General features: G+C 37.8%; 1 protein-coding gene across 2 annotated transcripts in view; it reads right to left on the bottom strand.

Moving 5' to 3' along the window:
• Positions 1-236: 236 nt before the first annotated feature.
• TSPAN13 (tetraspanin 13) overlaps positions 237-21,001 on the bottom strand; it is a 34,583-nt gene continuing 13,818 nt past the window's right edge. The window contains exons 1-6 of one of the 2 annotated variants that reach the window (XM_043462775.1): positions 11,742-11,909; positions 10,851-10,852; positions 10,706-10,786; positions 9,806-9,919; positions 8,120-8,233; positions 237-1,291 (exon numbers count right to left, since the gene is read on the bottom strand). In XM_043462775.1, coding sequence (XP_043318710.1) covers positions 1,217-1,291; positions 8,120-8,233; positions 9,806-9,919; positions 10,706-10,786; positions 10,851-10,852; positions 11,742-11,877 — 522 coding nt within the window. In that variant the 5' untranslated portion in view covers positions 11,878-11,909 and the 3' untranslated portion in view covers positions 237-1,216. Of the gene's footprint in view, positions 1,292-8,119; positions 8,234-9,805; positions 9,920-10,705; positions 10,787-10,850; positions 10,853-11,741; positions 11,910-21,001 lie in introns of those variants that run through there. The other variant, XM_043462774.1, reaches the window with a different exon arrangement.

Genomic DNA, 21,001 nt, shown 5'->3' with positions numbered 1-21,001 from the left:
CTAAAAAACAATTTTCACGTGGAGAAAATATTAGACATTGAAGCATTTCAAGAAAAGATTTTGGCACGACTACTGGTGCTGGAAGTTAATTCCCTGGTTGGATTACAGACTGAAATAGTGACTCAGTTCTACGTCAGTCAGAGCGAACTCAAAGCAAAAAAGAGAATTCCACTTCACTTAATTCATTTATCAACCCTTCCATTACTTTCTTTTAATTCAAAAATCCAAAGACGAAGAAAGGTTTCCATACTTTAATTTTTTAACATAATATACAGAACCACAATACTACTTAAATTTCAAATTATGGGAGATCACATTCAAATTGCTTGGATTTGACAAGCTGCTGTGACAATACTGAGAAATTTCATGAGAAGGGTATTTAGAATTTGTGAGATAATCAAATATCATTTTACTACATGGGCCAATGCATTAATAGTAACTTGTTTATTAAAAAGGCAATCTTTTGGACTTCAAATTATTATAAAAGAATACCAAGATTATATATAGATATACTTTCTGAATTTCTCAAACTCATTTCATTTTGAAGGCCGAAGGTAAATGTTACACATGAGGACATTCAGGAAATCATTTCTCCTTTGCACTTACCTGTAAAAATCAAAACCTAAACCATACTTTTCTAAAGACATGACTATTTCTAGACTACACTAGTGTGATCAGAAAGACTATTAGAACTAAATTATCACTTTTATATTAACAATATTCACCACATCACTTCTTTCCTAAAAGGACAAAAAACGGGGGAGTTTAGATTTCCCTTGTTGAACTTATAATAATCTCATACTTTCTGGCTTTAATAAACTTCAACTCTTTTTTTCCAGTGAGAACTATCTATACAGCACAGTGCCACATAACAATTGTTCCAGTGAGATGTACATTAAGAGTCACAATATGATGAACACAATAGTGCCTTACAAAGTTTTTCTGCAGGTAAAATTGCTAAGAAAGGCCACAGTAGACAGTGCCAGACACTGTGAGAAACAGTAGATTACAGGTACCACTGAGGTTCAGAGGGGACCACAAGTTTCAGATTTGTTTCAGCGATGGAAAAAGAAAAACATTTAGAGAAACATAAAAATATATAATTTCACTGTCAATAATGTAACTTTTCAGGTACTGTTTCCTTAAACAGGCAAATTAGCTTAACTTAGAGGAAATGTACAAGATCAGCATATGAAAGATGTTCCTTGTTTTCTCATCAAAGGAATGCACTAGGATTAGCACGAGGGTCTTTCTGGTTCCTGTATCTGTAGGTCAGCCAAACACCCAGGATCTGGAACGGAAGGAAGAAAAGAAGAAAGAGAAAGTAACAGTTGTGCGTGTTTACTCAGTTGATCCATAAAACAATCTGAACTCTCTGAAGCACTTTGTATTGTTTGTTCAAAGAGGAAGAGATTTCTTTTTAAAATGTAGTGAGTAACCCAAATTAGATGCCCTAAGAAAAACTGAACATTAGGGCAGGCTGACTAATGGTGCTCTGAGCTTGTCCACACCATAATCCTCAGATCCTCAGAACCTGTGATCACGCTATCTTACACCGTAACAGGGACACTGCAGACACGACTGTGTTAAAGCTCATGAGATAAAGAGATCACGAGAGTGAACTCTGTGATGTAATCACAAGGGTCCTTGAAAGAGGGAAGCAGGAAGGACAAAAATCAGAGATAGAGCCAAGAGATACAGCTCAAAGGCAATGTGACAACAGAGGCATTAGCAAGTACAGTCAGAAGACGCCATGCTGCTAGCTTTGAAGATGGAAAAATGTCAATTCGGAATCGAGCCAAGGAGCGCAGGCAGCCAGCCTCTAGAAGGTAGAAAAGGCAAGGAAACAGGTCTCTCCTAGAGCTTCCAGAAAGTCTCCACTTTAAGCTTCTGACCTCCAGAAGTTTAAGACAGTAAATCTGCGTTGCCTTAAGCTACTACAAGTGTGATTACTTATTAGGGCACAAAAGGAAACAAATACAAACACTAACTTGTCTTAACAGCTAAAATATCATATGTTTTGCTAATTCAAACTGAGTTCGGTAAAAATTAAGCAATAACAAAAACCCTGCAATAAATGCATTTCCCAACACAGATGATAAAAAATGTAATTCCTACCTCTCCAAAAAATGTGATTCCCCTCTCTCCAAAGGGTGGGGGGATGCATACTTTCAGAAAAGTAATTAAGTAGTGATTGTGACATTTCCCACACCATGTTCACTAATGAGATAACCAATAGAACCTATTATTTGTTAAATTAAGAAATGTGTTCATTCTGGTGGTCCTGCTACCTCAGAGCTGATTTATTTAAACTACTCAAAAATTCTTAGACAAAATTTAATGGAACAAAATGCAATTCAAATTATATTTCCATATTTCAGACCTAGGCCAACTTTTAATCTAAATTTTGTCCATTCGACTTCATAACTACTCATTAGCTGTTGAAACTTCCTCTAGAGAATTGTGGCAAATCTAAAATTTTCTCCATTTACCACAGTAATAACTCCCGAGTTACTGTAAAACTCGTGACTGGCAGAGGAGCTCCCTGGTGGCCTAGTGGTTAGGATTCTGGATTTCACGGTCACAGCCTGGGTTCAATACTTAGTCGGAGAACTGAAATCCCTCAAGCTGTAAGGCATGGCCGAGGGAAAAAAAAAAAAAAGGAAATTCATGACTGGCAATGTTTATATAATTGTTACAACATCTACGGATGTAGGGGCTGCTGGTTTGTGAGTTGAATCAAGGAAAGATAAGGCTAATTTAAGGAAGTGGAAAGTCTGGTTTGGAGTCTGTATGAGGAGGCAGGGGTGGGGGGAACTTACTTAAACATACACAGAGTACTTTGTCTCTAACTCTGTTCTTCACACTTCACAAATTCACACCATTCGATCAAAAACTCCATATGATAGGAATTGTCATTATCCTCATTTTACCAATGAGGGAACTGAGGCAGGAAGAGGTTAAATAACTAGATAACAGTCCCCCAGGTCATGAGCGCTAGAACCAGGGTTCAAATCTGGGGTCCACGCGCCTAATTATGTTTGTTGCTTGACAGAAGAATCTGATGTGCTACCGGCCATTCTCAGGCTAACAACATTCCATCTGCCATTGCAGCCACACTCATATCACAGGACGGAAATCCTTTCCCACCTGCTGCCAAGGAGTAAATTCTCCACCCCTCAACCTGCCCGACCATCATTTCCCTGCCCCTGTCTCAGAAACACGGGCACACAGGGAACTTCTGGTTAGAAGTTTTGAGATTGTTAAATACTTTTATTATCAACCCAGGATACAAGCTGATGGTGCAAGTTACAGTTCTTAGGGGAAACAGAGCCACTGAGCACATTAAATACTCATAACCTGGAGCCATATTCTATCAAAGTTTAATTCCTCCAGTTCAACTGTGACAAAATGAGACCTCCTCTCCTCTGTCCTACTGCCAAACCACTATCTCCTTGCAACCAAGGAGAGCATGACAGGGAGGTCATGCCCAAAATACAGAACGATCCAAGTTAGACAATTATTTATATTGGATTTTTAGATCACAAAGGTGCTCATGAGTTAAAGATTTTCAGTGGTAACTTTAGACCTAATCATGAACTCTGCTGATTCTAGAACCTATGCCCAGGACATGGTAGGTCACCAAAGTACAGTTTTATAAAATGTCTATGTAGAGTGTGCAACAAGTGTGTCCTTTGCTATCTATTTTTATATTTATTAAATGTAGAAAGATGTAACGTAATATGCTAAATTATTAATGTTGATGATTTCTGAGTCTGTAACTTTAGGTAATAGATACACGATCTTTCAGCTTCACAATTTTATTTTCCAAAAGTTTCTACAAAGCACATGCACTAACTTTTAAAACTTCTTTTTTTGATTTTAAATCAATGTTTCTTTGATGGCTTAGCTATTTTCATGTGTTACAAATAGTTCAAAATGAAATCTTTCTATTTCTTCTACGACAAGAAATCATCAACTAGTTAGATTCATCCCAGAAGTTCAGAGAATTGCTGATTCTGTGAAATACTGAATAAAAATTTAAAAACTGAGAGTGTATACATCAGAAAAATATCAGATTGGATAAAACGTTATTAAAATCTCTAGCTAGGTTTCAAAAGGAACTGGTGTATAAAATACAAAGAAGGACTCCATGAAAGAACACTTGAGAAATCTAAGACCCATGAGTTTATACTCGTAAATAATTAGTATTTTAAAAAACAGTGGGGGCTGGGAGGAATGAACAGAGCACAGAGGATTTTTAGGGCAGTGAACGTACTCTGTATAATACCGTAATGATGGATATATTTGTCTGAACTCATAGATTGTACAACGCCAAAAGTGAACCCTGACGGAGGTTATGGACTTTGTGTGGTTATGACGTGCCAGTGGAGGTTAACTGTGACAAATGCACCATCTGGTGAGTAGTCGTGATAGTGGGGAAGACTGTGCATGGGTGGGAGGGGGGAGAGGGGTCCTGGAAATCTTTGTTCCTTCCTCTCAATGTCATCGTGAACTTAAAACTGCTCTAAAAATACAATCCTCTTTAAAAAAAAAAATGCAGAGCTGAAGGCAGTGTGATCTGATGAGAAGAAAATGGAGCTGCTTAAAAGGACTAAATTCTCAGAATATATCCCAGATATAAAAAAGAAACCATGTGGCAATATTCTGATAATTGTTGACTCTGGCTAATAAAGCATATTCAGATTGGTCATGCTAATTTTTTTCCCATCTATATTTTCAAGTTTTTATGACAAAAATCCAATTTTCTTTTAAAGGAAAGATAGGAAACGTGTACAGAATTGTTTTCAAGTGGTATATGAATTTTCTTGGATCGATGCCATGACCAACCCAGAAGATGGCTCTTTCCTGAGAAAAAGTAAAATGAAAAAATGCTTAGATTAGAAAAGGATGTCAGGGGAAACTTCCTTAAAAAAGTGAATACTAAGCTTGGTCTTTATCTCCACTTTGATCATTATAGCTAAGAGTGGACTTCTCATTCTTGAAGGGAAACAGAAATTGAATTAGAATAAAATATGTAAAATACACACACACATATATGTATATAATGTGCCGTCTATATTAATTATACATTTTATACATATGTATGCATATATTATATACATAAATGCAATACATGTCACACACAGTTAAAATGAGATCTAACGTGTAACATGGTGACTGCATAACACCACACTGTACAACTGAAATTTGCTAATAGAGTAGAATTTAAACATTCTCACCAAAAAACATAGGTAAATATGGAAGGTAATGGGTGTGTTAATTAAATTGGTGGGGGAATCTTTTCACATGTATAGTCTAGTGTAGTAGTGCTAAGTCGCTCAGTTGTGTCTGACTTATTGTGATTCCACGGATTGTAGCCCACCACGTTCCTCTGTCCCAGGGATAAAACCCAGGTTTCCTGCATTGCAGGCAGATTCTTTTACCGTCTGAGCTACAGGGAAGACCTTCAACATGTACACATATGTCAAATCATCATGATGTACACTTTAATACCTTACAATTTTGTCAATTAAACCCCAATAAAACTAAGATATATGTATGTGTTTTTATATTAATTGTACAGAGAGAAATAAACTTCTAGGCCCAAGATGAAGCTGCTATAATATTATCCAGGGTGCCACATGAGTGACTAAAAATACTTGGGTAACTTCTGGGTCCCTGTAAATGCTCCGCTTCACCGGAAGTGCAGTATATTCAGCCAGCCAATCCCCAAAGGCCAAGCCAACTCTAGACCTTCTCCTCCCAAACCAGACTGACTCCTGTGGCCCCAGCTAACCAGATATTTTCCACTATTCTCTTCCTTATTCTTTCTCCTATAAAAGTTCCTTGCCTTCTGCCTTATTCTGCAGTTCTCCAAAAGGAGACTGTCCACAAAGTGTTAAAGTTTGTTCATATCACCTATACTGTCTGCTTTAATCATTTTTAACATATATAATCAAAATGAGAAAGGCCTTTCTAAACATACACCATATAGGTAAAAGCAATACATCTAACTATGTAAAAGTAACATCTATAAATTTTACTTAAAAGTCATAAAAAAAGTAAAGTCAATGCCCAAGAAATTGCAAGCAGACAAGAAGCCAAGCAGAGTGACAGACAAGAGGAAGAGGGGATGGGAGGGAAGCGAGGGAAGAAAAGCAGAGCAGAAAACCTTCTGTGTGGCTGCTGAGCCCCCAGCCCTGGGCCCTCCTTTCTAGAGACTTTCTGGGCCCTGTGGCCCGCTCTCCTCATCTTATAAAAAAATTTCCCCTTTTTGGCATAGACTGAGTCACAGGGAATCCAAAGGGCCTTGACCAAGACAGACATTAGGTGGGCAACTGACAAAAGAAGAAATGCCAGTGATCCAAAAACACATGAACTTATTTTCAAATTCACTAGGCACATTTCCAAAAGAGCAAACAGAATTGTAATGCTATTTATACCTATTTAAACTGGCAAGTATCTTTTAAGATAAAAATATCAAGAATTAGTGCTTGAATCAAAAGTTGGTTTTGATTCTCCCCCAAATGGCCATTTGGCAATATTTATCAAACTCTTTTAAAATGCCCACATACTGAATGTGTCATAGTTTACTTTTGGAGGTGTATTCAAAGAAAAAAGCTAGAGAATATAGATAAAAAATTACATACACGGAAGTTAACCATGGAATTACTTATTATAGGGACATACTGAAGGGGAAATTAAATATCCAAGAAATTAAATGACAGAGTGAACTTCAAACATACAAACCACTTAATATTTTTCTGATTTTCTTTTAAAGATAAATGCTTATTCTTACAATAGCCTACCATATATTTCTACAGTTATGTGCACAATCTCACCTAATAGCATTACTCTATACATGCTATTATATGTTTAAAATAGGAGAGTAACATGAGCAATTAACACAACAATCATAGGGGGTCCCACCATCTTTTTTTAAGTGGGCATACTATGTACAATTTACTCATGTCTACAAACCAGTAGCTAACCACACAGCACCTGCTATATATCAGCCATTATTCTAAATACTGCAAGCTTTATTAATATATATGCTAGTTCCTTTAAGTATCACAACAAGTCTATAAAATAGGGGCTTTCTGTTATTATGCCTATTTCTAAAGATGAAGAAACAGAAGCACAGAAAGATAAAGTAACTTGCCCAAGGTCAAATAGTTAGTAAGCAGGGTAAGCAGGTTTCTAAGCACACAGTGCATTTTTTAACTATTGGCTCTCGTCTAGTAAACTCCTTTACTAGTTTACTAGTACTACTGGTTAGTTTACTCTAGTAAACTAACCAGCTCCTTATTGGAAAACACCAGCTGGCCCAAAGGTCCACTGTTACAAACAATAAACATTCTTGTGTATTCATTTTACAGAGTTATATGAACATCTCCATGAAATAAAGCACTGCAGGCAGAATTTATGAATTATAGAAAAAATTTAATTTTAATACATATTGACAATTCATATGCATCAAAAATGTCCATGGTTATCAAGCATTCAACAAAGATAATGAGGAATTCTGCATTCCTCAAAAATTACCAAAATAATATGTATGTGGTTTTGCTTAGACGTATGCCAATATAATATACTAACAATATAAATATTATATGGATAAGAAATTAATAACAGTGGTTACTTACAGATTTTAGAAGGCTAGGAACAAAGGGGAGGGAGGGATGAAGTTGGAAGGTAATTTTCCAAAGTAAACCTTTATGTAAATATATGTGTGTATACTACACATTAACAGATATATTAAACAATGTGAATATGCTACCTATGCCAAAATTATATTTAAAATTATAATTTATCGTACAACTCTAGAAATAGAAGAGACCCTAGAGATGACTCAGTCTAGTCTCTCCATTTCATCTGTTTATTTTATTTTACATAATTTAATGATCAAGCATTTCAGCCCTTACAAAGCAAGCTCTATCTTCTGATTTCAAGCCAGGGGTCCTCCTATTACAACATTAGTTCTCAATGAAAACATCCATCGATATGTTCCAAAAGTTCAGTGCCATGCTAAGGCAAAACGCCATGCCTTAGAAAACAGAAATCCCTGTTTGTCCCTGTGACAAAGGTGTGAAGATACTGAGTTATGTGCACATACCTCTGTAAAACTGAAGAAGAGGCCAATGCCACCGACAAATCTCAAAACCTCTCCTGCATATTTTCCTATTATCGGAGCACAGGGTGAGCACGGGTGGCTGCTTTTCACACAGCTCTGTATCAATAAAAAAAAAAAAAAAAGACTTGTATTGCAAAGTACATTTATAATGAGCAAGTTTAAAAAAAAAAAACACCCACATAAAAATTAGTGTCTGGAATACCATATCCAATTGGGGACCATTCTTCTTTAGCAGTGTCCAAAATCCTAAGCTGGCTCCCGAGATTCCCATCCCTAAATAATCACCCCTGGAGAGTGGGTAGGATTTGTGAATATGATGGGCCCTCTCTCCCATGTTTATGTGGCATTACATAAGTCACTGTCTTCATAAAACGAAGCTGTGTTGTGAGATGGCTGTATAGTTAAGACCTGAGACACCAGCAAGAAAATGGAACTTCAGTCCTACAACCACCAGAAGCTGAATTTGGCCCACGATAGCGTCGTAGGAGACCCCAAACCTCAGAAGAGACTGCAGCCCTGGCTGACACTTCATTCCGATGAGATCCTGAGCACAGAACCCAGTCAAGCCAAGCCCAGACTCCGGACTTAGGAAAACTAAGGTAATAAATGGATGTTGTTTTAACCACTAAAAATTTGATAATGCATTACACAGCAATAGAAAACTAATAATCCCACAAAGGAGGCCTCACTGAGGGGATATCCAGCTCAGGGCTCAGCCAGGGGGTAATAGAAGTTTCCCTAAAACATAAACACATCTGAACTACCCAGGAGAGCCAAGCTGCACATCTATCCCCATAGAGGACTGGGTCGGACCTGCAAGGTCAGGAGTCAGGCATGACCAACAGGATGGCTCTAACTGGTCCACTGCTGGCAGAGTTTTCAGACAGAAAGGGCATCAGGTTGTGATGGGGAGGAAGGGAGAGAAGAAAGAGGATGGTTCCATGTGTCCTCCACCAGGGGGATGTATAGCTGGTTGAGAAGCCCAATTTAGTACAAACCACTCTCCTCCTCCCACCCGGATAGGCTTCCAAAAGAAGATATTTACTCGCTAACCTACTATTACTTCCCTTTCACAACTTGTTCTGGGAGGAGCTGAATGGGAAGGAATTAGAGGCAAAGAACCCAAATCATCTTTGGTGTCTGTCTGGGCCCTGGAATATTCAGGACCCTCAGGAATGGATACTTGAGAACAGACAATCGATACAATAGTGTACACAGAATGAAACACTGGTATATAAAAAAAATTTTTTAAGTACAATTCAGCATCAGAAAGTCCATGTCTTCCATGTTAACCATTATTTATTTATATGTGCTAGTGTGAAAGTCGCTCAGTCATTTCCGACTCTTTGAGACCCCATTGTCAGTTTATGGAACTCTCCAGGCCAGAATATTGGAGTGGGTAGCGGTTCCCTTCTCCAGGGGATCCTCCCAACCCAGGGATCGAACCCAGGTCCCCCACATTGCAAGAAGATTCTTCACCAGCTGAGCCATCAGAGAAGCCCAAGAATATTGGAGTGGGTAGTCTATCCCTTTTCCAGGGGATCTTCCCAACCGAGGAATCGAACCAGGGTCTCCTGCATTGCAGGCAGATTCTTTACCAGTTGAGCTACCAGGGAAGCCCATCTGTATGCAATACACCTCCAAAAATATTTTATACTTTGTACTTACTGCCGGACAGGTGTCATTTGGGCTAAAACTTCGGAACCCACAGCAGTTTAAATTTCTCTGGATGTCATTCCGAGCACTTGCTGTATTGTTCCAACCAACTTCCAGGAGCTGACCCTAGAAAAACACATTTAATATATACATTAAAATATGGGACTTCCCTGGCAGTCCTGTGGTTAAGACTCTGTGCTTCCACTGCAGGGGGTACATGTTTAATCCCTGGTTGGGGAAGATCCCACATGCCACACAATGTGGCCATCAATAAATAAATAAAATGTGTTACCCCTGCATAAAATGTATAAAGCTGGGGCCTGCAGCTGTTAATACTGTGTGTACCTAAAACAAATACTCTTTATAAGACCATCAAAACTTTTCAAAGGGTTATACCTCAACCTGCAACAAAAAGAAGGCACCATTTCTATCTCAAGAATAAAAATTTATGTTCACGTGCAATTTCAAAGAAGCACTTGGTTCAAAGGGTTAGTTCTCAGAATGCAGCAAGACAAATTTTCCTTTGCCCCAAAACTGAGACCCATATTCTTCAAACAAACTAAAGCTTGAAAAGAATAATTGCCAGAATGAAACCGCAAACATTCTGGAACACATGTTTCATTGCAAAATGGCAGGGAAAGACTGGGTGAACACCCATTAGCAAGAGCACTTTCGACCCTGTGAGGGCAAAATTCTACTTCAAGGATGCAAAAAATAGCAACATCTGATGTAGGGTTCAAATCAGCCCCATGAAAGCAATCAGCCACAAGAGACTTTGGCTATATAGAGGGAAATGGCATTCTGAACAAGAAGAAATTATTTTATATTCCAATCATTCCTCCCTCCTCCCTCTTTTTCCCATACTATATGGTATAATAAAGCAGAAAGAAAGAAAAAAAAGTCTTTGCTTACCTGTTGCTCCTGGTTCAGGGCTAAACAAGCACACGACACAGAAAACTGGACAATAAACACAAGCAAGAGAATAATCATGTACTGAGAATCAAAGTTAAGTATATTTCTGGAAATATTTAGAATAACATAAAACAGAGGTACTGACAACTTCACAATGCACTAAAAGGAAGCCACCTAGAAAATAGAACAATGGCACTTAGGGAAACTTCAAAAAGAATACATGTAATTTTTATTTTGTTAAAACACTGTGGGTATAATTACATAGAAAAATACTAACTACAATAATTATTTAAATGCTTTCTGTCATAGAGATCAGACTTGTGGCTGCCAAGGGGAAGGGGAGTACAAAGGGATGGCTTTGGAGTTTGGGATTAGCAGATGCAAGCTGTTATATATATAAGAATGGATAAACAAATATAGTACAGGGAACTATATTTGATATCCTGTGATAAGCCATAATGGAAAAGAATGTGAAAGAAATACGTGCGATATGTGTATAACTGTCACTGTGCTACACAGCAGAAATTAAACACAAGATTTAAATCAACTATACTTCAATAACATTAAAAATAAATAAAAGCTGATCCACTGTAATTTCATTTAGATTAAAATAAAAATTGTTACATAGAAAAAGCAGGAAATAAGCATAGATAAATGTATGAAAGCTTTCTGAATATCGAGTCTTAAAAAAATCACTGAGAAATTCTCAACCTAATATTAAAGACTTGGAAAGGACCTAGAGGCCACTGTATCAGTTAAATGTAATGCTGAATTTGCAGCATACACATAAGACAATACTGAACTTGCAGAATACATTCTTCACGATGTAAAAAGAAGAGAGCATACGTAAACATACAGTAATTTAACTAAGATGTTTCTAATGTTGGTTGAACAAATACACATAATGCTTGCCAGGAACTGCTGTCTGATAATTCATCTCCTGATGGTAATTTTAAATGAGAATTATAAAAAGAGTAATCGACAAGGTAAGAACAAATCTAATAGGGGTAAAACTCCCAGTTGTAAAAAAGGATACAAAAAAAAGCAACACCTGATGGTGTTTCACAGCTCCAATCAGCCCCACTAACGCGATCAGGAACAAGAAGATGCCAACAGCGATGACCACGCCGACCACACGAAGACTGGAAATCAGCCCGAAGCCGATGCCCCATGCAGCAATTCCAATCAGAAGCAGGCTAACCAACTGCAAAAATCACCACAAAGGGCAGTGAGCGGGGAGGGGAAGGGGCAGGAAAAAGAGAGAGGAAAAGTGTCAACTTATATATTAATATCAAGGACATCCTTCAGGCACCTGCTTAATATCTTACGAATGATTGCTAACACGCGATACTAGAATACACGTGATCTCATTATAGTATTAACAAGTATTAATCCTCAGACATGCTGTTAAAAAACAATCATCTATATAGTGTGGAGCCTCAGAGGCCATCTGGTTTACTAAACCTAAATGATTTCTACTTAAGCTTTTGAAATAATAGCATATTTAAAACTGCTAGACACCAATACATCTCAGTCTGACATACTAGTTTCCTCATGTGGAAATCACGTATCTTTCCTTCAAAGCCCAGAGCAAGTGAACTTCTCTGGGGTATCTTCCTAAGTCCCCAACAAACCAAATTCATTTCTCAGTTCTCTGAGCCATCTCTGTTCTTCAAATGTGGTTCTATTCTCTTCATCACATTAACACTCTGATTCCAAGTTTATCTCTCATAGGAGTCTGAACAACTTAAGAGACCCCATGTTTTCACCTCTCTGTCTTCCCCACACCTATCACAGAACTTGACCCTTGGAACAGTCAAAAACATCTTGCAGAACTGTTGCTAAAATGAACTGCTTTAGATATCATTATCTTTTCCATTAGCATTCAAATATAGAGAGAAACTATTAAAACTTCTAGGATGAAAAGAGTGTTAAGAGATTTTTAGCTCCATTACTTAAACATGGCATTCTGAGTAAGAAGAAATAATTTTACATCCCAACCACTTAATTTGTATTATAAAACAAAGTCGAGTGTAAGAGGTAAAACACATACCTCAATCGGTCATTATCACTCAAAATTACAGCTACTTCTTTGAAATAACACTTAAATAGCATGTGATATTAAGATTATAATCAACTGATAGAAGACACAGCTTCAGTAGGTATGTGGGAAGGGTGGGGATGGGGGCGGAACAGGAAAGAGACAATATCTTCAAGTCAGTCAAGAGTTAACCATTTCCTGGAGCAACTTGACAGTTTTTAATACCTTGTTGGGAGAAATAGAAGTAGTGTAAAACAAACTTTCTCGCACCACTTAGAGGCCTAATAAACTGTCCTGAAATACAAAATAAGTCAATACTCATTCAAATGATTCTTTACTGAAACGTGTAACTTTTTATACATGTGGTCATTTATTAGACACAAATTTTAAATGTCTTGGTACATAAAAATTCTTAAGATGTGTAGACACACGAGTAAAATGGCTAAATACAGCAGCTGTTTGTATTTTTATCCACTTATGATAAAGCAGCAAAACTTGAGAACAAAAGCAACCATCTGTAGTATGACAGGACCGAGTTACGGAGTTACATGGACCTGGTGGTCTCCACTGTGTACACACAGGGAGCTTTTGTTTTCAGAGGGAGAAGAGGAAAAACTTCTCACAAACACTCCTCATTTTCTCAACTGCTGCTTCTCAGCAGATCCACCTGCATCTGTCTCCTTTATCACCTCATTCGCTGCAGCCTTCTCAACTGCAGACTATCTTGGATGGACAAAAAGTCCTCGGCCCCATCACAAGTGAGCTTATTTCTGACTTTGTTGTATCCAAATATAACACATTTCTTTTCACAAGGTGTGAAAGGCAGAAGCCTGGAGGAGGTGTCAAGGAAGAAGAGGGCGATGATGCTGGAGGGGCCTTGCCTCCATGGGGCAGAGGGCGATGCGTAGCATCCTCACCGCATGGTGGGACGGAACACTGAACATGGTCCATGTGCTCAACACATCAGACTGCCCCGCTGCATCGGTCGGTGTTCTCCAGAGAAACAGAACCAAGAAGATACATACTGAGAGAGAGAGAGAGGAGATTTTTTACAAGGAACGGGCTTATGTAACTGTGGGGGCTAGAAAGTCCACCATGTGCAGGGCAGGATGACAGGCTGGAAATTCTGGCAGGATTTCTATGATGCCATTTTGAGACAAAATTCCTTCTCCTTTAGGAAACCCAGTTCTTATTCTTAATGCTTTCATATTTCATATCGTACCTGAGGCCCACAATTACTGAAAGTCAACTGAGTGTAAATGTTAATCACCTCTAAAAAATACCTTCAGAGCAACATCTAGATGGATGTGTGAAAAAAAAAACACCTTGCAATCACAGCAAAACCAAGTTTACTGTAAAATTAACCAGCACTCGCCAGCTTCAAGTCCTGGGTGTGATGCCTGTTTATTTAATTAAATTCAGGGGCAGGACATTTACTCTGTATTTCTTTGAGTTTTAGGGCCAAAAAGATCAGAATCGTGAATAATATGATACATAAAATTCTTCTAATCCATAGTTTTGAAGAATCCTTTTGGGAATCATTCCATATCCTTAATGATATTAATGAAATTCTTGCCACAAGTTAAATATTCATCAACAAATGTTTGGTGCCCACTATATACCAGAAGCCAGAGAAAAGATGCCCCTACAAAAACAAAGATTGGCAAGCTTACTCTGTAAAGAGCCAGAGAGTTGCCATCTGGCTTTGTGAAACACACAAGCTCTGCCATAATTATTCAATCGTAACACAAAAGCAGCAACAGATAATACATAAATGAAAGAGCAGGGTTGTGTTCCAATGACACTTCATTTACAGATACTGAAACTTAAATCCATATAATTTTCATGTTGAACAAAATATTTTTCCCTTGATTTTTTTCAACCATTTAAAAATGTAAAAACTTAATTTTATTGAGGCTTTCAAGGGCTAAGTCAAAGATCTCTCTTGGTAAATGTCACATAGTACTTGAAAACATGTGGGTTATTTTCAAACATTTTTTGATATTGATTTCTAACATAATTACATAGTGATAAGAGAATATAGGCTCTGTATGAGCTCAATACCTTTAGGCCATGAAGTCTTTGCACCTTGTTTTATGTCCCTGGATATGTTCCAGTGTCTCCTGGCTTATAGTCTATGGCAACTTAAAATAGAATCTATATGCTGCTGTTGTGTGAAAAATCTTAATTATGTTGAATTGGGTCATAAAGCTTTTCAAGTCTACTATATCCTTCTACTTTTCTGTCTATTCATTCTATTAGTTTTTTAGAGTTTGATATTGAAACTCCAACTAAAAAATCTTAATTTATCTACTTAAACTGTAATATATAATAGAACTATATGTAACATTGTTCTGTATTTTCCAAGTCTCCTGTAAATGTGTTATCATACTTTCATAATCTAAAAAATAAAGAAGAAAAAAATTTTAAAAATAAAATAAAAGTGTACAATCATTCTTATTTGGCAGGTTGCACAATAACAAGCAATGGAATGGATGTGACTTATGGGCTGCAGCTTGCTGACTTTCATTCTAGAATTCAACATAGAATGAAAAAAATCGCAATGGTACAGACCATTGCTATGTCAGAGATATTTTACAAGGTGGGCCAGAATATAGAACAATAACCAACAAACAAACAAACAAAAAAATCCAGAATGATGGAATAAGCCAAAGATTGCAAAGAAACAGTAAGGTAGCAGATAGTAGGCTGAAAAAAATGACCCCAACTGAATACTACCATATGAAGCAAAAGAATGAATATTATATCGTATGGCAAAAGATGTCACTAAGTTAAGGGTCTAAAAAGGAGAAGCTAATCTTGGATTATTAGGTGGTGTCTAAATGTCATAACAAGTGTCTTTGTAAGAGAGAGGCATATATGTATAACTATGGCTGATTCACACTGTTGTGTGACAGAAAACAACACAGCATTGCAAAGCAATATTCCAATTAAAAAATAACCCCCTCCTCCCAAAAAAATAAGAGAGTGGCAGAGGGAGATTAGAGAGACACAGAGAGGAGACAGCAATACAAAGACAGAGGCAAAGGGCGATGAGCCCACAAGCCAAGGAATGCTGGCCGCCACCAGAAAACAGAAGAGGCAAGAAGCCAAGTAACAGGTTCTCCCGTGGGGCTTCAGAGGGAGTGCAATCCTGTCAACAACTTGATTTTAAACATCTGGCCGCTTGAACTGTTAGAATAAATCTTTTGTTTTTAAGCCACCATGTTTGTGGTCATTTGTCACAGCAGGACACACAGCACACACAAAATAATTCACACATTTGGAAACAAGCAAGTCAGGAACATCTGTTAAAGAAATCTACCTGGTATTTTATCACTAACATAATCCCCACCCGCAGAGCTGGAGTGAAGTCTTTAGCCATCCCTGTCAGGACCCTCCCAGCAAACCAAATCCTTTATTTAAAACAGCAGCATTTTAGCAATAGGAGAAAACTGTTCTCTGCTCTCTCAGCTATCCAAGGAGGGGGGGTGGGGGGTGGCGGGTAGAGCAGTTTATCACTTCCATAAGAAGTTCTAACTCCCAGACTAGGCATTATGTGGTTACTGAAAACATTATCTAGAACATTCACAAGCATCTCTGCTCTGTTGTTTTTTTTTTCCCCCAGATGTGTGGTCAGTCATGTCTGACTCTTTGCAACCCCATGGACTGTAGCCCTTCAAGCTCCTCTGTCTATGGGATTCTCCAGGCAAGAATACTGGAGTGGGTAACCATTCCCTTCTCCAGGGTATCTTTCCAACCCAGGGATCGAACCTGTGTGTCCTACATCTCCTGCGTTGGCAGGCGGATTCTTTACCACTGCACCACCTCAGAAGTTTTCTATGGACCTCTCTGTCAAGAATATTCCTCACCAAGTTCGCTCCACTGTATCTTTAATATATAGTTTTAGTCTATCTTCATCACTGACACTAGGCACATCTCCTTCAGAAACATTTGAGAGGCTATATCAGTTTCCTATTATTGCTTTAACAAATTAGCACAAGCTTGGTGGCTTAGAACACCACAAAAGCGCACTCATAATTCTAGAGGTCAGAAGTCCAACATGGGTCTCACTAAGCTAAAATACTGGTGTCAGTAACACTTCGTTCCTTCTGGAATCTCTAGGGAAGAATCCGTTTCTTTGCCTTTTCCAGATTTTTTTTTTAGTGACATCTTTTATTTCACTATTGCTTCAAAATTGTCTTTAAAACGAAGCACACAGAGAAACAAAGCCTAGAAATGAACGGGCTGTGTGTTCACAGAAATAAAAACACCACACGGTACGTGCTAGTAGGTTTGCTCTGAAGACAAAGAATGGAAATCACAAGATCAAGTAGCTATCTTACGAAGTTCTTAAAAAAAAAAGATTTTTCTATATTCAGACGCAAGTTTAAATATTTCCTCTTCAGCAGTCGTTCTAGCAAAACCAATGTGGCAGCACAAAAGGAGAAAAGGAAAGAAAAAAGAAAGAAAGAAACCATAAAAACACACATCAGCATCAAAGGTCAACACAAGGTCAAAGGTGAGAGGTCAAGCATCAGAGAAGCTCGAGAGGCAGGGATTCTAGAGGCCACCTGAACTCCCTGGCCTGTATATTCTCTTCCTCCATCTTCAAAGCCAGCTGTGCTGTATCTTCAAATTTCTCAGACTGCAACAAACTTGCTTCTCTAAATATATCACACTTTGAGTATAAGCCACCTATATCCCTCTTATACGGACCTTTGTGATTACATAGGGCTCCCCCAAGTAATCTAGAATAATCACTCCATCTCAAGCTGCTTAATTTAATCACATCTTCAAAGCCTCTTTTGTTATATAAGGTCACATAGTCACAGGTTCTAAGGATGAGGATGTGCACCTTGATGGGAGAGGAGTATCAGCCTACCACAGAAGGGTCTGGGAACATGGGCTACTGAGTTACACACAGAGCTGAATCCTTCCTGCTACACATAATTTAAAATATTGAAAAAAGACTTCACATTTTATTTAAATACATAGCTGACTGCTGAGAAACTATGGGAATTTTCCACAGGCCAGAAAGGAAAGGAGAACTGAAAATCAGAGTAGCAAGCATACAACTGGCACAATGGGGCCATGAGAAAGTGGAAAGAAATTCCCAGATCAGAACATCACTAAAGGGGAAGGACTTGGGTTTTAAACCAGGCAGACATGAGAAGTGGAACTAAGACCCATGTTTGTCTAGACCTCCAGAGCACTGTATTTTTAGTATAAAAGGTCACAGAAAAATCACACCATCACCCTCAGGAAGACAGTAAAGATTTTTGAACCTCTTCAAAATCTGCAAGAAACAGAAACTCCAAGCCTACCATGCCCACATTTGGAGGCTAAATGTACATTATCCAGGAACGCAGGATCTTCAAGCCCAGCCATTCACATGAAAGCTGATCACTGGCAGTGATGGCATTTAGAAGAGGAAAGTCAAGGAAGCAAAATTCAAAATGACTCAGGAGGGACACTTTTGAATCTCAGTCCTCACACCATTCCCAAAGAAAAAATAAAAACTTTGTTGTCAATCAAAATTCACAAAGCATGTAAGAAAAAAATCTACCACAAGAGATGCAACAGACACAGCAAAAGGCAAAGAATTAGAGCTCCAAAGAACTTGGGGTAATAGGACCAACTGAATGAGATTAAAATTCAAACATTTAAACTACCTAAATAAATAAAAGAAGGAATAAAAGCAATATGGGAAAAACAAAACTCTATTTAAAAATGCAGACTTAAAAAAGAGCCAGACAGAGCAAATCTAAAGAAAGCAGAAAGAAGGGAAACTACCATAGGAAGGATAAGTAAAACTTCATTAAAAAAGAAAAAACTGACATGCCTTCAACAAATTGTTTTTCTTTTTCATTTATTTTTACTAGTTGGAGGTTAATTACTTTACAATATTGTAGTGGTTTTTGTCATGCATTGACATGAATCAGCCATGGATTTACATGTATTCCCCATCCCTATCCCCCCTCCCACCTCCCTCTCTACCCGATCCCTCTGGGTTTGTTTTTTAAGAAAAAGAACAAGAGTAAATTCCTCCAAATTTCCTTACCTGAAAAGAAAAGTTATCAGAAAACCAAAGTAAAAATCATACTCAATGGAAAAACCTGAGAAACATTTCTTTCAAAATTCAGGAGTAAGACAAGGGTGCCAGCCATCTCCACTTCTCTTGAGCACCGGGGTAGAGGTCTTAGATAACTATGTTTAAGAGTGAACATGGCACAAAGATGAAGGATAAACACAGCTGTGGTTATTCAAATTAATGGGAATATCTATACAGGAAACCCAAAAGACTGTAAATACTATTAAAATTAGTAAGAACCAGAAAAGCTGCTAGAAATAGGATCACTATCACAAAAATCAACAACACGCTGATGCACCCCCAAATCTTTTAATGAATTCCTTTAAATGCAATTTGTAATAGGTTCCCAAAATATAAGGTATATACAAACAAACAGGGAAACCTAGGGTGTTGCAGTTCACAGGGGTCGTGAAGAGTTGGACACAATTTGGTGACTGAAGAACAACAACAACATAAACAAATCTAATAGAAGTATTAAAAGATGTCCATGGAGAAAACTGTGAAATGAATTGATGAATATGAAAAAGACCCTAATTAAATGAAAAGATGTATGTTCACAGTTGGCAACACTCATTATAATAAAGCATCAATTTACCTCCTATTTAGCCTACAAACTTCATGTATTTCTAGTCCAAGTCTCACTAGATTTTAGATCATTTATACCATGATCCATCAAGTTACATGGAAGAATAAATGTCATCAAAGAGCTAGGAACATTTTTAAGACTAAGGACAAAGGCTGTGGCTGCTGCATTTTTTCTCAGCCCAGCTAGAGTATCACTAGCACAGTGCATAAGAAAAGCTTCCAATGGCAAACCAATCTTTGTCAATGGCTACATTTAACTGTCCCAAATTTTACCTTTGTTATTGCTTTTACCATGCTCTGCAAAACCTGAGCTTGACTCTACAGTTTTTGGATCTATTTTAATCAGTAAATTTAAATATATAAACAAAACTAAAAGGACTAAAGAAGTTAAAAATAATCCAAACAAATATCAGAATTTATTATAATAGTTTGGTAATTAAAATCAAGTAATTAAACAAACAACAATGCAGACTTGAAGAGATATGGAATTCTAAATCAATATGGAAATAGTAGTCTTTAATTAACAGCTTTTTCACAATTACTTTCCCATTTTGAAAAATAATAGTAGGAATCCCTACCTCACACCATAGCTTTAAAGCCTTTATCTAAAAAGCAAAACTTAAACTTTGGCAGGGAGAAAGTACAGAATAATGTTTTGCCTTTGGAGTTAAAGAAAAATTCTTAAACAAGACTGCCCAAAAGCACATATAATACAAATATGGCATTTACTATATACAAGAAGTATTCAAAATGTTTTACATTTACATTTACATGGGCTTCCCTCATGGCTCAGATGGTAAAGAATCTGCCTGGAATGCAGGAGACCTGAGTTCAATCCCCAGGTTGGGAAGCTCTCTTGGAGAAAGGAATGGCAACCCACTCCAGTATTCTTGCCTGGAGAATCCCATGGACAGGAGCCTGGTGGGCCATAGCCCATGTCATTGCAAAGAGTCAGACACGAGTGAGTGACTAACACAGACATACACAATCTTCACAGCACTAAGAGGGATGTAGTACTACTGCTCCCTTTTCCAGGTGGGGAAAGTTGTGCACAGAGATGTTAAGAAAGTAGCCCAAGGTTACACAGCAAGGAAGACACAGAAGTGGGATATGAATCCTTGTTCTTACCTACCAAACTAGAAATCACATTAAAACTGCAAATTCTATAGGATAAAAAAACAGACAAATGTAGGATATGCCTAGGACTAGAGGATATTTATAGCACACACACATATATTAAAGAACACCTACAAATCAATTTAAAAAAAAAAAAACAATAAGCACATTGAAAAGTGGTCAAAGGTAATAAGAGACAGTTCACTGAAGAAGAATCCAAAAGGCCAATCAACAAATGAAAGGTAGTAAGTACTTTTGGTGAGGGCTGGGAAAGGGAATGGAGAGTGGGCCTTTAACTGTACTATAGCTTTTAGCCTCTTAAAAAGAAAGAGGGAATTCCTTGGTGGTTCAGTGGTTAAGACTTCTTTTTCCAATGCAGCGAGTAAGGTTTCATCCTTGGTGGTCAGGGAGCTCAGCTTGCACATGCCTCATAGCCAAAAACCCAAAACATAAGGTGGAA

The sequence above is a fragment of the Cervus canadensis genome, chromosome 3 (assembly GCF_019320065.1).
Source record: "Cervus canadensis isolate Bull #8, Minnesota chromosome 3, ASM1932006v1, whole genome shotgun sequence".
Classification (NCBI taxonomy): Eukaryota; Metazoa; Chordata; class Mammalia; order Artiodactyla; family Cervidae; genus Cervus; species Cervus canadensis.
Note: the sequence above shows the minus strand (reverse complement) of the source record. Positions and strands in the feature narration are given on the sequence as shown.